The sequence below is a fragment of the Macaca fascicularis genome, chromosome 11, assembly GCF_037993035.2.
Source record: "Macaca fascicularis isolate 582-1 chromosome 11, T2T-MFA8v1.1".
Taxonomy (NCBI): domain Eukaryota; kingdom Metazoa; phylum Chordata; class Mammalia; order Primates; family Cercopithecidae; genus Macaca; species Macaca fascicularis.
In genome coordinates this window covers 127106158-127122300 of record NC_088385.1, presented here as the reverse complement: position 1 = coordinate 127122300, position 16143 = coordinate 127106158, and the positions used below count along the sequence as shown (strand labels likewise).

General features: G+C 55.7%; 1 protein-coding gene across 2 annotated transcripts in view; it reads left to right on the top strand.

The window, feature by feature from the left end:
* RAB35 (RAB35, member RAS oncogene family) overlaps positions 1-16143 on the top strand; it is a 22495-nt gene extending 6352 nt beyond the window's left edge. Inside the window, exons 2-6 of one of the 2 annotated variants that reach the window (XM_005572386.3) lie at positions 2607-2657; positions 7123-7246; positions 12098-12222; positions 12320-12444; positions 13868-16143. In XM_005572386.3, the coding sequence (XP_005572443.1) occupies positions 2607-2657; positions 7123-7246; positions 12098-12222; positions 12320-12444; positions 13868-13996 (554 nt within the window). In that variant the 3' untranslated portion in view covers positions 13997-16143. The remainder of the gene's footprint in view (positions 1-2606; positions 2658-7122; positions 7247-12097; positions 12223-12319; positions 12445-13867) is intronic. The other variant, XM_005572387.5, reaches the window with a different exon arrangement.

The following is a 16143-nucleotide window of genomic DNA, read 5'->3' as shown; positions in this document are numbered from 1 at the left end:
GAAACTCCCAGATTCAAGCTTTTAGCTGAGTAAGCTGGACCCAGAAGGCTCCAGGAGGAAGCAGAGGAGGCCGCGAGGCCAGTGGGGTGCTGGTGTTGGGCACAGTGCCGTGAAGGACCCAGCCGGGGACTCGGGCTCTCCTTGGGCTCAGCAGGAAGCCTTACGGCGGAGCAAGGAGGAAGTGGCCCTGAGCATGAGCGCTGCAGGCCCGGGGCTGAGCAGCATCTGCCTGCCCAGGAGAGCCTCACCCTGGCCTGTCTTTAGGAAAGTAAGACTCAGGCTTACTCAGTGAAACAAGTTCTTCTGGGCATCTCGGGGCAGCTCACTCACCAGGAGAAGCTCCCAGAAAGGGATGTTTAGAGGATCTCCCAGAGAGGATGCTGGGCTTAGGCTTAGGGAAATATAGCTGCAGCAGTGGTTTGCCACTTCGGTTACTTGGCAGAGTGGGGGTGGAGGCAGTGCCCTTCTTGAGAATCTATTAAAAGTTGTGGGGCCGGCCGGGCGCGGTGGCTCAAGCCTGTAATCCCAGCACTTTGGGAGGCCGAGACGGGTGGATCACGAGGTCAGGAGATCGAGACCATCCTGGCTGACACAGTGAAACCCCGTCTCTACTAAAAAATACAAAAAAAAAAAAACTAGCCGGGCGAGGTGGCGGGCGCCTGTAGTCCCAGCTACTCGGGAGGCTGAGGCAGGAGAATGGCGTGAACCCGGGAGGCGGAGCTTGCAGTGAGCCAAGATCACGCCACTGCACTCCAGCCTGGGCGGCAGAGCGAGACTCTGTCTCAAAAAAAAAAAAAAAGTTGTGGGGCCAAATGCAGTGGCTCAGGCCTGTTAGCCCAGCACCTTGGGAGGCGGAAGCGGGCAGATTGCTTGAGGCCAGGAGTTTGAGACCACGAGTTTGAGACCAGCCTGGGCAACGTAGTGAGAGGCCATCTCTACAAAAAATTTTTAAAAAGTTTGCTGGGTGTGGTGGCGCATGCCTGTAGTCCTAGGTACTTGGGGATTTCAAGGTTAGAATGAGTTATGATCACACAACTGCACTCCAGCCTGAGAGACAGAGTAAGACCCTGTCTCTCAAAAAAAAAAAAAAAAAAAAATGCTGTGGGCTTCTCCCATGAATAGACACCTCGGCTCAAATCTGCACTTTGTGTCGGGGGGTTTCATAGCTGTCATTGCATTTTCATTAAAAATCGAACAGGAGTGAGATGCAGGAGCCCCCGCGGGCCATTTTTTCCCCTCCTGAACCAGACGCAAGACTCCCAGCAGTGTGTACTGGGAGGAGTGTTACCGCTCTGGAGGAGTCGGGCCTGGCTGCGGATCTCAGCTTTCCAGCTGCTCGCAGAGGCACTTAGGCCGGCCACTGTGGGCCTGGGCTTCCTCATCTCAAGAGATGTGGCCAGAATTATCATCAAAGAGGCATCCAAGGGCTCACCACACACACAGCCCGATGCCTGTGAATTCTTTGTGGTCAGTTAACCTGGCTGGCCTCAGGGGTGTTGAAGATTGGGGACAGGATAGGAGGACATGGAACAGGTGCACTTGGCAGGCTGAAAGCACTGTGAGTTGAAGTCAAGGGGAGAGGTCCGGGCACAATGGCTCATGCCTGTAATCCCAGCACTTCAGGAGGCCCAGGCGAGAGGGTTGCTTGAGGCCAGAAGTTTGAGACCAACTTGGGCAACATAGCAAGACCTCGTCTCTACAAAAGTTAAAAAAAAATAAGCCTGGGCAACATAGCAAGACTCTGTCCCTACTAAAAATAAAAAAAATTAGCCGGGCATGGTGGTGTGCACATGTGGTCCCAGCTACTCAGGAGGCTGAGGCCGGAGGATCACTTGAGCCTAGGAGTTGGAGGCTGCAGGGAGACATGATTGCACCATTGCACTCCAGCCTGAGTGACTGAATGAAACCCCATTTCTTTACAAAAAAAAGTGGGGGAGGCCAGATGTGTACCTGTTTGTGCTCTAAGTAGCCAGGAGCTGCTGTGGCTGGTGCACGGTCTGAGCACATGTGGGCTGCTGCCCTGATGGATATAAGGCAGACCCTCCACTCCACCAGTCCACCCAGTGGGGATATCAGCCAGAAAGATGGTGGCCATTAAGTTCTAGCTATGTGGGCCTCGGTTTCCTCACCTGCAAGATAGCCCTGATGATCTCAAGGGTGCTTTCATGCTCCACAGCTCTGCATTTTGGGCGGCTCCCTAACCGATGTGCTGTAACATGCTGCGCACTTTTCTAGGGACTGTGTTGTAGATGGACTTGGGGGCTGTTTCGTGTGGTTGACCTTCATTCTGCTTTGTCGTCTGGCATCTCCCTTTGGGCCAGCCCTCAGCCCAGGACCTGGGCACCAGTCCCTTTCTCATCTCTCCCTCAGGGGATTTGGGAACAGCTTGTCTTACACAAGGACGAAGGAAAAGGTCAGGGATCCAGTGGAAGAGATGTTCTTGGTGTGCGGCCTCTCAGGGAGGTGGAAAGAGCATTGAGAAGTGAGCTGGGTCCCACTAAGCTTCTTAAAAATTGGTACTGAGGCATCCTGTCCCGGAAGAAGGGCCGGGACTGGAGGGAGGGGACCCACCTGCCCCCCTCATCACAGTGCTTTCTCTCTTGCAGGTGTGGGCAAGAGCAGTTTACTGTTGCGTTTTGCAGACAACACTTTCTCAGGTGAGTCCTCCCCTGCAGTGCTGCTGTGGTGTCATTTTTGTTTGTTTGTTGACATCCCCTCCCTGGCACTGGAACACAGTTGCCTCTGCCTAATGTTGGGAACTGTCTCATTCTGTTTGCCAGAGGAGGGAAGAAGATGGAGGGGGGCTTAGGACCTTGTGGCATTTCTGTCAGAAGCCTCTGTGGTCTGTCGAATGCACCTGCTCACCAAAACCCTTTGGCTGGGCCATCATTTTCCCACCCAGGGTCCAAACAGGAAGATTCCCATAACAGCATCTATGGTGCCACCCAGGATACAGTCCCTGCTCCTGCCCCCTGTGCCTCCCTGGCAGCCTGTGGTCAGCGTGTGTCTTTCCGATTTCTGTCTGCACTCCACATGTAGCCTTTGTGGCTCATTTGAGTGTGGTGGGGCTTTCTGTGCTTGGATGCACCACGTGGTGCACTGACGCTGCTGTTACTTCGTGCCTGGCTTCTGGTTGTGTTTTCAGTGATGCTTAGCTACTTGGGATATAGGCGATACTTATTCTTTTTTTTTTTTTTTGAGATGGAGTCACGTTCTGTTACCCAGGCTGGAGTGCAATGGTGAGATTTCAGCTCACTGCAACGTCCACCTCCCGGGTTCAAGCAATTCTCCTGTCTCAGCCTTCCGAGTAGTTGGGACTACAGGCGCCCGCCACCATGCCTGGCTAATTTTTGTATTTTTAATAGAGATGGGATTTCACCATGTTGGTCAGGCTGGTCTCGAATGCCTGACCTCAGGTGATCCACCCACCTGGGCCTCCCAAAGTGCTGGGATTACAGGCGTGAGCCACCGCGCCCAGCTGATATTTATTGTGCACTTCTGTAGAAGTGGGGTTACTGGCTTACAGGGTGTATGCACTGAGAATTTTCACAGGTACTGCCAACCTGCTTTTCAAAGAAGCTGAAGTCATTTGATCCACAGTCCCACTGAAGGGTGGAAAGTGCCCCTTGTCAACCCTGATCAATGCTGGATCTTAGTAGCTGTCTTCATTCTTGCTGAGCTGATAGGCAAAAAGGGCTAACTTGTTTATATTTGTATTTCCCTCATCACTGGAAAGATTGAACACATTTTTGTTTGTGAAATACATTAGGTTTAGCCGGGCACGGTGGCTCACGCCTGTAATCCCAGCACTTTGGGAGGCTGAGGCAGGTGGATCATGAGGTCAGGAGTTCAAGACCAGCCTGACCAACATGGTGAAACCCCATCTCTACTAAAAATACAAAAATTAGCTGGGCGTGGTGGTACACACCTGTAATCATAGCGACTCGGTAGGCTGAGGCAGGAGAGTTGCTTGAACCTGGGAGGGGAGGTTGCAGTGAGCTGAGATTGTGCCACTGCACTCCAACCTGAGCGACAGAGCGAGACTCCATCTCAAAAAACAAACAAAACAATCAGGTTCATTACAGATGCTTTGGGTGGGGTTGGCATCTCTGATTATCTTGTGGAGAATTGCCTCTGACATGGCTGGGCTGCCTTTAGAAAGTGATTCCATTGGCCGGGCGCGGTGGCTCACGCCTGTAATCCCAGCACTTTGGGAGCCCGAGCCGGGTGGATCACGAGGTCAGGAGATTGAGACCATCCTGGCCAATATGGTGAAACTCTGTCTTTACTAAAAATAAAAAAAAAAAAAAAAATTAGCCGGGCGTGCTGGTGCGTGCCTGTAGTCCCAGCTACTCGGGAGGCTGAGGCAGGAGAGTCTCTTGAACCAGGGAGTCGGAGGTTGCAGTGAGCCGAGATCGTGCCACAGCATTCCAGCCTGGCGACAGAGCGAGACTCAGTATCAAAAAAAAAAAAAAAGAAAAAAAAAAGAAAGTGATTCCATAGCTGATGTCTGTCTTGGTGGAGAAGTGGGTTTTGCCCCCTTTGTTTCCTTGATACTGGCCCTGCAGTCTCACTGTTGGTGTGGTGTTGGAAGGAGATGGCTTCTCTGTGTGACCTTGAGCCAGTTCATGTGTAAAGTAGAAATCATAATGGGCCTTTCCCCATGGGGTTGTTATATAGGATTACCTGAGATAGTGCAGGTTGCAGTGCCTCGGACTAAGTGTTCAATAAATACCAGCTATTTGTTGCGACTGGCTGTTAACCTTCTGTTCAAGAATGATAGCTGATTAACAGCCTCTAATTATGTTGAAAAATGTTCATTTTCCTCCGTAATGGCCCCCTCCCTCCCCATCCCAATCAGTGTTCAATGCTTGGACGACTCATTGTTGCAATCTCTTCCCACCTTGCCATTTCTACTACCAGCATCTCAGTTTACTGTTGGTTCTACCTGGAAGCATTACGGCAACCCCTACCCACCCTGAACAGCTCATGTGTGTGTCTGGCAGGGTCTTTTCTCTATTTAAAAACTTCAGTGGCCCCTCTCACCTGCACAGAGTTTACAGTAAGATTTCTTCACTTGGACACTGTTGACTCTTTGGGCACTGTGATTTTTTTTTTTTTTTTTTTGAGATGGAGTCTGGCTCTGTCGCCCAGGCTAAAGTACAGTGGCGCGATCTCGGCTCACTGCAAGCTCCGCCTCCAAGGTTCACGCCATTCTCCTGCCTCAGCCTCCCGGGTAGCTGGGACTATAGGCGCCTACCACCATGCCCGGCTAATTTTTTGTATTTTTAGTAGAGATGGAGTTTCACCGTGTTAGCCAGGATGGTCTCGATCTCCTGACCTCGTGATCCGCCTGCCTTGGCCTCCCAAACTGCTCGGATTACAGGTGTGAGCCACCGCACCCGGCCTGGGCCCTCGGCGGCCTGGGCCCTGTGGTTTTTGTTGTGGGGCTATCCTGCGTGTTGAAGGATATTGAGCAGCATCCTTGGCCTCCACCCACTAAATGCCAGCAACACTTCCCCTCCTCCTGCTATGACAACTAAAAATGCCTCCAGACATTGCTGAGTGTCCTTTGGAGGGACAGTCATTCCGGCTGACAACCACTGAGGACCACTGCGCTCGTAGTCTGTTTTCAGTTCACCTTTCTGGCTTCCTCCTACCCCCTGGTCATTCTTTTGTTCTTTGGCTTGCTGGTTCGTTAGCCACCAGCTGTTTCTGGAGAGCCTAACTGTGCTAGGCGGTGGGCCGCACTCCTTGGCGTTCCCCTGGCTGGAAGAGCCCGGGTGCCAGCTGGTTTTCTGAATGTGTTCTGGTTGCATGTTGTCCTCAGCTATTTGCTTTTGAGTGGGATGTGGTTCCCCCACCTAATCTCAACCTTTTGAAGTCTTACCTGTTCCTTCAAGCTAGGCCCAGATGTGACGTCCTCCCTGAAGCCTGCCTTGTTCCCCACCCCACCTTGGAATTTGACCTTTCCTACGCCCTTGCCACATTTCACATAATTGTGTGTGTGTATGTGTGTGTGTCTCCTGCACTGTTACAGTGTAAGCCCCAAATGGAGTGATAAGCTGTTCTCTTCCTAGTGTCAGGCTTTGGAAGACTGGACTGGACAATTACGCCAGCTAGAAATTCTCCTCAAATCCATCTTTCAGGCCAGGCACAGTGGCTTGTGCCTGTAATCCCAGCACTTTGGGAGGCTGAGACAGGTGGATCACTGGAGGTCAGGAGTTTGAGACCAGCCTGGGCAACATGGTGAAACCCCATCTCTACTAAAAATACAAAAATTAGCTGGGTGTGGTGGCGTGTGCCTGTAATCCCAGCTACTCGGGAGGCCGAGGTGGGAGGATTTTCAGACCCTGGGGAGGGCTAAGGGTGCAATCCCACTTCACTCCAGCCTGGGTGACAGAATGAGATGCTGTCCCCACCTCCCCAAAAAAACAATTTTTTCCCACAGATGCTGCAAGAGAGCCATTTAATATGCAGGAGCTCATGCCCCGATCAAAACTGTTTGGTGCCTCCCCAGCACACACGAGAGAAAGTCCATGTTCTTGGAAGTGGCACACTGGTCCAAGATCTGGCCTCACCACGTTCTGTCTGCCTTGGGCCCTGGGCTTGAGCTCACGTGACCACCCCCACCCACGGCTGTTTTTGCTACTATCTCCCCTGCCTAGAGCAGTGGTTTTTGGACTGTAGCTCATGACCTATTTGTGTGTTTTGAAGTGAATTTTGAGGGCCCTAAAATTTCTTTGAATTGAAAAGAAAAACCCAGAGTGCCTGTAGGTCTACCATTCTCAGACACAGCTGGTGTGTCCCCACCTAGCCACTCTAAAGGAGCCTGTCCCGCTCCCACCAGTCCCATCCCATGTTATTTCCTATGTGTCACTATTCACTCTTGGAAATTGTCCCCTTTGTTTGTTTCCTTGCATCCTGTCTCCCTCCTTCACTTGTGTGGAGGGACCTTGTGAACAAGGATGTTCAGGGCTGTGTCCCTGGGACCTAGAAAGTGCCAGGCATATGTAATGAGTCAGGAGAGTGGGGGAGCCTGGGGGTGTGTTGTGTGCAGTGTGGGGCTCGGGGCCTGGGAGGATACCGCCTCGGGCCTCGTTAACTGCCCTGTGTGTGCAGGCAGCTACATCACCACGATCGGAGTGGATTTCAAGATCCGGACCGTGGAGATCAATGGAGAGAAGGTGAAGCTGCAGATCTGGGACACAGCGGGGCAGGAGCGCTTCCGCACCATCACCTCCACGTGAGTCCACCTGCTCACTCCCACCCAACCCGCGCCACTGACCTGTGCCCGCCCACTCCCACTCAACCCACATCACTGACCTGTGCCCGCCCCCTCCCACCCAACCCGCGCCACCGACCTGTGCCCGCCCCTCCCACCCAACCCGCGCCACTGACCTGTGCCCGCCCCCTCCCACCCAACCCACGCCACTGACCTGTGCCCGCCCCGTCCCACCCAACCCACATCACTGACCTGTGGACATGGTTGAGCGACTGGTGCCTGCATGGTGGAAATGTCACTGAGGGTCCCTGAGGCTGTCGGGAAGTGAGCCTGTTGTTGGCTGTAGTAGATGGCGTTTGGTTGCACCCTTCCCAGTCCTGAAGGTGTGAGGGGAATGCTGTAGGGGGAGTCGCTGAGCACCCTGGCTGGAGTCTGGCCGGATGGCCGGACAGTGGCCATGTTCAGCCTCCTTGGAGAGTCAGCCGACCCTCCAGCCCACTGCGCCGTCACCTTACAGAGGGAGCAGAATAGCGTTTGCCTTACTAGGGGGTTGCAGAGTGCCCTGCCCGCCCAGGACTTAGTCACTGACAGTTCCTCTTGGTAGGTGTCAGTTATGGCAGCTGGAGTTGGCCTGTGCAGGCTCCCGTCACCCACCCTGATGCCTTGGAGGTGACGCTGTCCAGAGACCTGTTGGTGCATGTCAGCAGGCCCTTCCCTCCCCTTAAAGCTGTTCCTGGGAAATCCGGCCGCCCACCAGTTGCCCGCCGTTGTGGCTAAGCTGCAGGCCGGGGGAAGCTGGGCTCCAGCGCAGATGGGCAGTGTCCTTCGGAGCAGCTCCTGGTTATTGCGTTGTTAATGGAGCAGGTTTTAGGGAAGAGCGGGGTCTGAAGGGACCGATTTGGAGCTGTTGGACTGTGTGTCCTTAGGCAAGTTGCCGAAGCTCTCTGCGCTCGTTTCCTGGAGGGACTGCCTCTGGGATTGGCTTCCATGTGGAGGGTGCTGGGTGCTCTGCCGCAGCCGTCAACGTGCGTGGCCGGGGTTTGGTGTCTGCAGCTCCGTGTGCTCGGTGCTGCTGTCATCCCATTTGACAGAGGGTGCCCTGGAGGGGTCCCTCCCATCGGCCGAGCCTGTGCTCCACACAGTAGCCTGTGAAGAGTGAGGGGCGCTGTCTGGCTCCACAGACACCTCCTCGGCTCTCTCTGGAAGTGACCTCAGGAAGGCGAATGAGGAAGTCCCGGCCAGCGGTCCCCTCCCTCCCCACAGCATGAAAGCTGGGTACTCCCCAGGCTGGCTGCCCACCCCGGACCCCTCGGCATCTCCCAAGGGCGGGAAGTGTGGGGTGCAGCGCCCCCATGGGTGGCTGGGAGTGTGGGGGAGAGCAGGGCTGCTGGAGGAGGGACAGGTGCACTGGGCGAGCAGCTCCTGGGGCTGGAGTCGAGGCAGAGGGCTTGTCACTGGGTTCACCCTATGCTGAGCGCATTTGTGCTGCGGTCCGTGATGCCCCGAATCCCTGGGAGCTCCCAGTCCTGGGGTCGCCCGGGTGTGGTGCTGTGTGGTGACTGTTGATGAGTCCCGTGAGCGAGGGCTCTGTGGCCTGCATGTCTTGGCAGCTGCCAGTGAGAACCTGCGGAGGACGCTGGGGCAGGGCTGGCATCAGTGCTTTGGGCAGCGCAGCCCAGGCGAGACAAGCCCTCATGCTCTGGCCAGGGCTGGTCTGGGTGCTGACCTCTCGCGTCCTTGCTCTGGGTTGGGCCTGTCGCTAGGATTTCAGCTGCTTTGTTTCGGTTAATCCCGGTAGAGAGACCTGTGACTATCTCCATTTTATGGACAGGAAAACAGGCCCAGGGAGGAAGAAGCCTCCTAACTCGGGGGGCGGGGGTTGGGGGCACTCAGGATTGGCCCTGAGGCTGCGGAGGCCCTGCACCAGCTGGTCAGGTGGTACCCCTGCTTTCCCGCCCCATCCTGTGCCTTCAAACCAGGTGGAGGTCAGGGCAGCAGAGGTTTGGAGGCCCGTGGCCATGAGGAATGAACCCTTTGGGCAGGGCTGTGGGGCCTGGGGGGGTCTGAGGCTCTTTCAGCAGGAGGAGCCACAGCCCCTCCCTGTCACTATGCAGTCAGCTGCTTTCCAGGCTGGGCAGGGCGCGAAGAGGGTGAACTGGTTCCTCCATCTGTGGGGAGGTGGGGAGGAGTCACTCGGCTTCTTGGGAGCATCATGGGTTTTCCCAGGGGGCTTGGGAAGGGGCAGCCTGTGGGTAGCTGCTGGGCCCCAGACGGAGTCCCACCTGTCTGGGGAAGCAGAGAGGTAGCTCCATCTTGGAGTCCCACTCTGGCCCTCATGAGGCAGGAGGCCCAGCAGGGCGCACTGAGGGGCCCCTGGAAGTCTCGACGCCCTTTGATGGTCACTGGCAAAGAAGGAAGGAGTTTTGGGGAGATGAGGAGTTTTCAGGAATGGGGCAGTCAGGATGTAGTAGTGTGACTTTTTCCGATGCAGGGCATTCAAAGAGAAACCGAAACCGCATCCTGTTAGCCTGGCGAGAAAGAGCCCTGTGGTCACCCCCTCTCGAGTTCTTGCTCTCAGAAGCTGAGGTTTGCCGGCCCTGAAAGGTGCGGGTGGGGTGGAGGTGAGGGGAGAAGTGACAAGGAAGGCAAGGCCCTGGCATTGGGCCTGGGAGTCAGCCCTGAGCGCCAGGACTTCCAGCTGGCCGCCGCACTCAGCCTCACGTCCTCGCTGGTCACATGGCCAACCTGAGGTCTGCTGGATCAGGTGGCTGCAGAGATTAATACGGTCATGGATCCCAAGCCCCCAGCTCTGTGCCTGGCCTAGAGCAGAGTCCCCATGAGTGAAGGCGATTCCTGGTGGCCATGGGAAGCCTCGGTGCTCTGGTTCCTCCTAGCCAGAGCTCTGAGCCCCTGACTTCATCCCCAGACACATTTTCTGCTCTTACATAAAGCCCCTGTCCTGGGCCCCAGATGAGGCAGAGGCGCCCAGGGAGCCGCGGGGGCTCTGTGCCGGGGCCATGGTTGTAGGCGTTTCTTGGCATCTCTGATCATCTTCAGCAAAGGAGAGTCTGCAGAGCCATCCACTCCTTGGGCTTCCTCTGCTGGCAGGGGACAGTCGCCTGTTCCTGTGGCTCTGGCGCGCCCTCGCTCTGGAAGGCGTCTGACACGCCATGCTGTGTGCTGACCCGGCGCTCTCAGCAGCAGCTGCCAAGGCTAGAGCTAGTTCGTGGGCTCAGTGCCAAGACAGCTACCCCAAAGCCAAGGAGCGATGCTGCCCTGGAAGCAAAACTGTGGGCAGGATGAAGCCCTGGGAAGAGATCCCAGCGGTCGTGTTGAGGGTGGAGCAAGGATGGGGCAGGGGAAGGGGCAGGGGTAGGGGCAGGGGCAGTGGCAGGGGCAGGTTGGGCTTTGCCCCAGGCCTGGGCAGGAGGAGCTCCTCCAGCTCCACAGCCTCAGGGAAGATGCTCAGGGCCGCCCCCAAGCTGCCTCTGGGTTTCCTTCCACCACCTCTGTCTGGGACCACAGATTGTCCTTGAAGGCATATTGATGATGCTGAAGAACTGATACTGTTTACTGCTCCCCGCCCTTGGGGGAATGCTTAGCTCCTTTCTTCCTCCTGACCGCCCCAGCTAAGGACCAGCCACCTGCGCTCCGCAATTGTTGAAGCTGCGAGGTGTGGCAGGGTGAATGCAGGCGCCCTCTAGCCTTTCAGAGGTGGAGCCAGGGGTGGGCTTTTGTCCTTGGATCAGGCCTCAGATGTGAAGCATTGGCTGGAGAGCTGATGGGCAGGTGGACAGGAACGGAGCCGCAGCCACCAGCCTGGCTACCCCATTCTCGCTCAGCCTGTGCTGACTTGGGCTGTTCCTGAACTGGGGCTTGGGCTGTCCCCATGAACCTCATGGGGGTGGAGGTAATTAGGGCTGGGGCAGGTGGCAGCCAGAAGGCCTGGAAGAAGCAGCCTGTCCACTCATGGTTTGTCTGTGTGGTGTCCTGAGGAGCCCTGGGGTGGAGGTCCCTGTGGCTTTGGGGAGAGGGGACAGAGGGATAGCTCTGGCTGATTGCAGAGTGCGGGGCGGGGCTGCTGCCTGGCCTCTGGCTCTGTGACAGCTCTCGGGGAAGTGAAGAAGCGGAGGCTGTGGTCCCCCTCTTCCCCCGGGGACTGATGTCCTCCTGCGCCATTGGGATGAATGGGGACCTGGGGTCTGGAGAGGAGAATTGGGCCTCCCCTTCCTTCCGGTCCTCCTGGCTGACCCTGGGCTCTGCATATTCGGGTGGTGGCTTTGCTGGGCACCCTCTCCCCAGCCATCCCTGGATGCTTGTGTGGCTTCCACGCTTTTCCTGCCACCTGCACAGATAAGCCAAGAGTAGCAGGAAGGGAGGGGCCTACCTGCCCCGGGGGAGGGACACAGACTTTGCCAGGGCGTCATGATGGTGTGGCTTGTTGGAAAGGCGTTCCTCTAAAACAGGTTTGAGGAGAAAATATTTTTTTTGAACGTTCAAAGACAGTGATAACATGATGTCAAATACAAAAACTGCTTGAGTTCCCAAAATAAAGCAAGAACTTCAAAGATGTTTCAAGCCCGCAGCAGACTCTCAACAGCAGGAGGGGACTCCTCAGACCTGCTCTGCCGCCCGGGGGCTGGTCCTCCCGCCCTGCTGGTGCTCCAGGCAGGCAGGGGGAGCCAGTGCTGCCGCAGTAGCCTCTCCTGCTGGCCTGGCGTGGCTCGGGCGTCTGCCGCGGCCGAGTGAGAGTCCAGGCTCTAGGGCCACCCTCACCTTTTCCGGTCACTGTCCTAACGGGGGCAGGCGGGTTCTGGCAAGGGGGTGACTCCTGCCGGGGTTGATGTGCTGCTGCACACTCTGGCCCTGCAGGTATTATCGGGGGACCCACGGGGTCATTGTGGTTTACGACGTCACCAGTGCCGAGTCATTCGTCAACGTCAAGCGGTGGCTTCACGAAATCAACCAGAACTGTGATGATGTCTGCCGAATATTAGGTGAGGCTGCACCCAGGGCCGGGGTGGGGGTGGGGTGGGGGAGAGGGGCAGCCGGCTCCGCCCCTCAGGGCTGCGCTGACTCTGCCTTGCTTTGAAGTGGGTAATAAGAATGACGACCCTGAGCGGAAGGTGGTGGAGACAGAAGATGCCTACAAATTTGCCGGGCAGATGGGCATCCAGTTGTTTGAGACCAGCGCCAAGGAGAATGTCAACGTGGAAGAGGTGAGGCCCTGGGCCACTAGCTCTGCCACATACCTGTGGCCGTCTTCTCCCTGCTGCTGACCTGCTTGAGGCATCTAAATGACCGACAGAAAATGTCATAGTAACTGCTATTTATTGAGTGCCTACTGTGTGCCAGGCCCTTTAACGATCTTAGTTGATAGCACAACAGTCCTCTGAGGTAGGTACAATTATTCCCACATTTCAAATAGGGAAACTGAGGCTCCAAGTGTTGAAGTCACTCAAGGACCACCACCCAGCTAGTAAGAGACTGAGTAAACCTCTGTCCCACACCAAAGGCAAGCACAGTTTCCACTCCAGTCCTCTGCCTCATTGGCCACCTTGTGGTGTGTGGAGCCCAGAGGCCTATGGTAAGTTGAGGATCCCACTGCTTCAGGGCAAATGGGCCACACAGTGGCAGGGAGCACAGGCTCCTTTGTAAGTCAGGCTGGTGTCCTGATGCTGGCCTATCCACCTGGGCCTGTGGGTAAGGCTGGTATGACCTTGGGTGGTGACTTCACCTCTCATGCCATGAGGTGGCATGGAGCGGGCAGACCGCGGGTCACCTATGTCCATGAACAGCAGGGGCACTTTCATCTGTCATGTCATAAGACTCCAGCTGGGCCAGGCGTGGTGGCACACGCCTCTAATCCCAGCACTTTGGGAGGCCTAGGCGGGTGGATCACGAGGTCAGGAGATCGAGACCATCCTGGCTAATACAGTGAAACTCCGTGTCTACTAAAAATACAAAAAAATTAGCCGGGCGCCTGTAGTCCCAGCTACTCGGGAGGCTGAGGTAGGAGAATGGTGTGAACCAGGGAGGCGGAGTTTGCAGTGAGCCGAGATTGTACCATTGCACTGCAGCCTGGGCGATAGAGTGAGACTCCGTCTCAAAAAAAAAAAAAAAAAAAAAGATTCCAGCTGAAGGAAAGGGGTTGGTCTCTCTATATAAAAGAAGGACTGGAAAACCCCTCTGAGTTTGACTTCCCCAAGTCCACACAGCTCATGGGCCTCTGATGGTGTTCCTTTTTTCAGACTTCTTTATTTGTTGAGTCAGTGTCTAACTCTGTCATCCAGGTTGGAGTACAGTGGTGTGTTCACAGCCCACTGTAGTCTTGATCTCCTGGGCTCAAGTGATCTTCCACCTTAGCCTCTCAAGTAGCTGGGACTACAGTGTGCACCACCACTCCCAGCTAAATTTTTGTATCTTTTTGTAGAGGCGGGGTTTTAGCAATGCTGTTCGTTTTGACCTTTAAATAAAATAATTCACCACCTCCTTCTGGAACAGACATACATGCCAAAAATTCCAGGTAGAAAGACCCAGGTAGAAACAGCTGGGCCCCGGAAGGCAGGGAGGCGGCCGTGCAGGCCAGCAGGGGCCTCCTGGCCAGGTCTGAGGCTGGCCCTTCCTCTTTCCTCTCCACAGATGTTCAACTGCATCACGGAGCTGGTCCTCCGAGCAAAGAAAGACAACCTGGCAAAACAGCAGCAGCAGCAACAGAACGATGTGGTGAAGCTCACGAAGAACAGTAAACGAAAGAAACGCTGCTGCTAATGGCGCCCAGTCCACTGCAGAGACTGCACTGCGGTCCCTCCCCCAGCCCGAGGCCCGTGGAGGTTCCTCGGGGGACAGTCTCAGTTTCGTGCCGTTATTTAAAGAATTCTCTTCATGTTTTTGTATCGGGAGGTGCCATCGGCACTTCCTCCCCCGCCCTCCTCGAGTGCCAAGAAGGTGTTGGACCAGCCCGCCCTTCCCTATTGGTGCCCCCTTCTCCCCGGCCGAGGCGCCTGGACCTGGCGAGGACGCTGCCCGCCGAGCGGACTGATTCGCAGAGTCTGTACATAGTGTATATTGCTCTATCCGGCCGCACACCACGTCCTGCTCTGGCTTTTGCCTCCTTGGTGCCAGCCTGCTGCAGCGGACTCTCCCCGCGCCCCTCCCCAGCCCATCTTACTGCAAGCAGCGTCCTGAGGAGACAGCGTCACTAGCTGCGTCTTCGGCCAGCCTGTGCCAATGGAGTGGGCTCCACGTTGCTCATTCTCTCCGACAGGCTGTCAGCTTCTGTCCCTGGCACGCAGGGTCTTGCCCCTTCTCTGGGGCCTGCGCCAGCTCCCTTCCCTCCCTGTTCTGCCCCCACAGCCATTCTGGGAGCTGGGGAACCCGGTCTCGAGGCAGGCCCTGCAGTTCCACAGAGGTGGCCAGTCTTGCCCTTTGGCCAACAGATTTCTTGTCCTGCCTTCTAGATGCCTCTGAACTCCAAACCCAGGGGAGCCATGGCTTCTCATTTCTATCAACAGTTTTCAGTTCCAACAGAAAGGTCGGGGTAGGTTCGTGCAGAGACAGGGCTGGCAGGGGGGCTATGGGAGCATTATTTTAACAGATCAAGAAAATGAAGCCAAATCAAGTGAATTAAATTCCTCACAATTATTCTCTTTCCCTGAGGTTTGATTGGCACAGCAGCAAAAGTTGAGGCCACCCCACTTTGTGTCCACTGTTTTTAGAAAAAAATGAATGGCTTCCTGCCATTGTGGGGCTGGGCTCTTTGGCTTTTCTTGGTGGGAACGGAGAAGGGGCCTCCCACCCTTGTCCGAGTTGCCTCCCACTGGAGGTCAGGAGTCTATGCTGCAGCCTCAGGCACCTGTGCGGAGTGCATGTCTGGGGCCTCTGGGCTGGGACCGTGGACAGGCCTTGGTCACTGTCCTAACCTTTGTCAGGACAAAGGTAGCAAGAGGATTTCCTAGTGGGTGGGAAGGAATGGCTGGGGCGGCCAGTTTTGACACGCCCCAGTCCCCTGGAGAAAAACCAGGGTCAGTCATCTGCGCTTGATGACTGCTCCCCTGCCCCCAGCCCGGACACCTCATTCCCCTCCCCCTACAGGGATCAAGTGACCTGGGAAGAACTGAGTTCAACACCAGGATGTGTTTCCTTAGATTTCCTTTCCTAGGCGATTTCCAGGGAGAGCCCTGATCGGACAATCACATCACAGATCACACTGCAGTTTCCATGTTAGCACTGTGGATGGGTTTTTAATAAAAACGGGGTTTCTTCTCACCCGTCTCTCCACTTGCCCAAACTTCCAAAGGCTGGTGGTTCTGGGACAGTCCTTCACTTTGGAGCCACAGGATGGGGTGGGGGAGCTCCGTGGGCCTGGGAAGGAAGGTGCTGTGGAGGGGGCTGCAGGGCTGACCAGCAGGCAGCCTCATCTGGTCAGTGGGGTCAGCAGGAGCAGAAGCAGGGTCTCTGTCTTTGGGACTGTCCTGGTTGGCCATGGGTCCTGTGAGGATGCAGGGTGCTTGGGGGCTCCTGTACCGTTGGGTGGGGGGCATGCTGGCCTCTGAGCGATCAGGTGAGGCCAGCAAGGGTGTGCTTGCAAATTCAAGCAATAAGAAGGGGGGGGGGGTCCCTGGGAGCTTCCAGCCCAGGCTAGAAGCCCCCATGGCTTCTGGCAGCTGGACATCAGCCCCAGGTGTTGGGGTGATTTTGGTCATGACAGTGTGCCTGTCCCACTGTTACACGCATGAATGGGGGTTATGGGGTGGGGGTGGGGACTCAGGGCTGGACCGATGTCCTAGTGGACCTGATGTGAAATTCCTGTCAAACACACACCACTTTTAAATGGTTTGCTAGGAGTATTTCTGTATTGAAAGTTTCTAATTATGCTTTTTAAAAAAATACTAAAAATAAAGGTTCAAGCTGCCAAA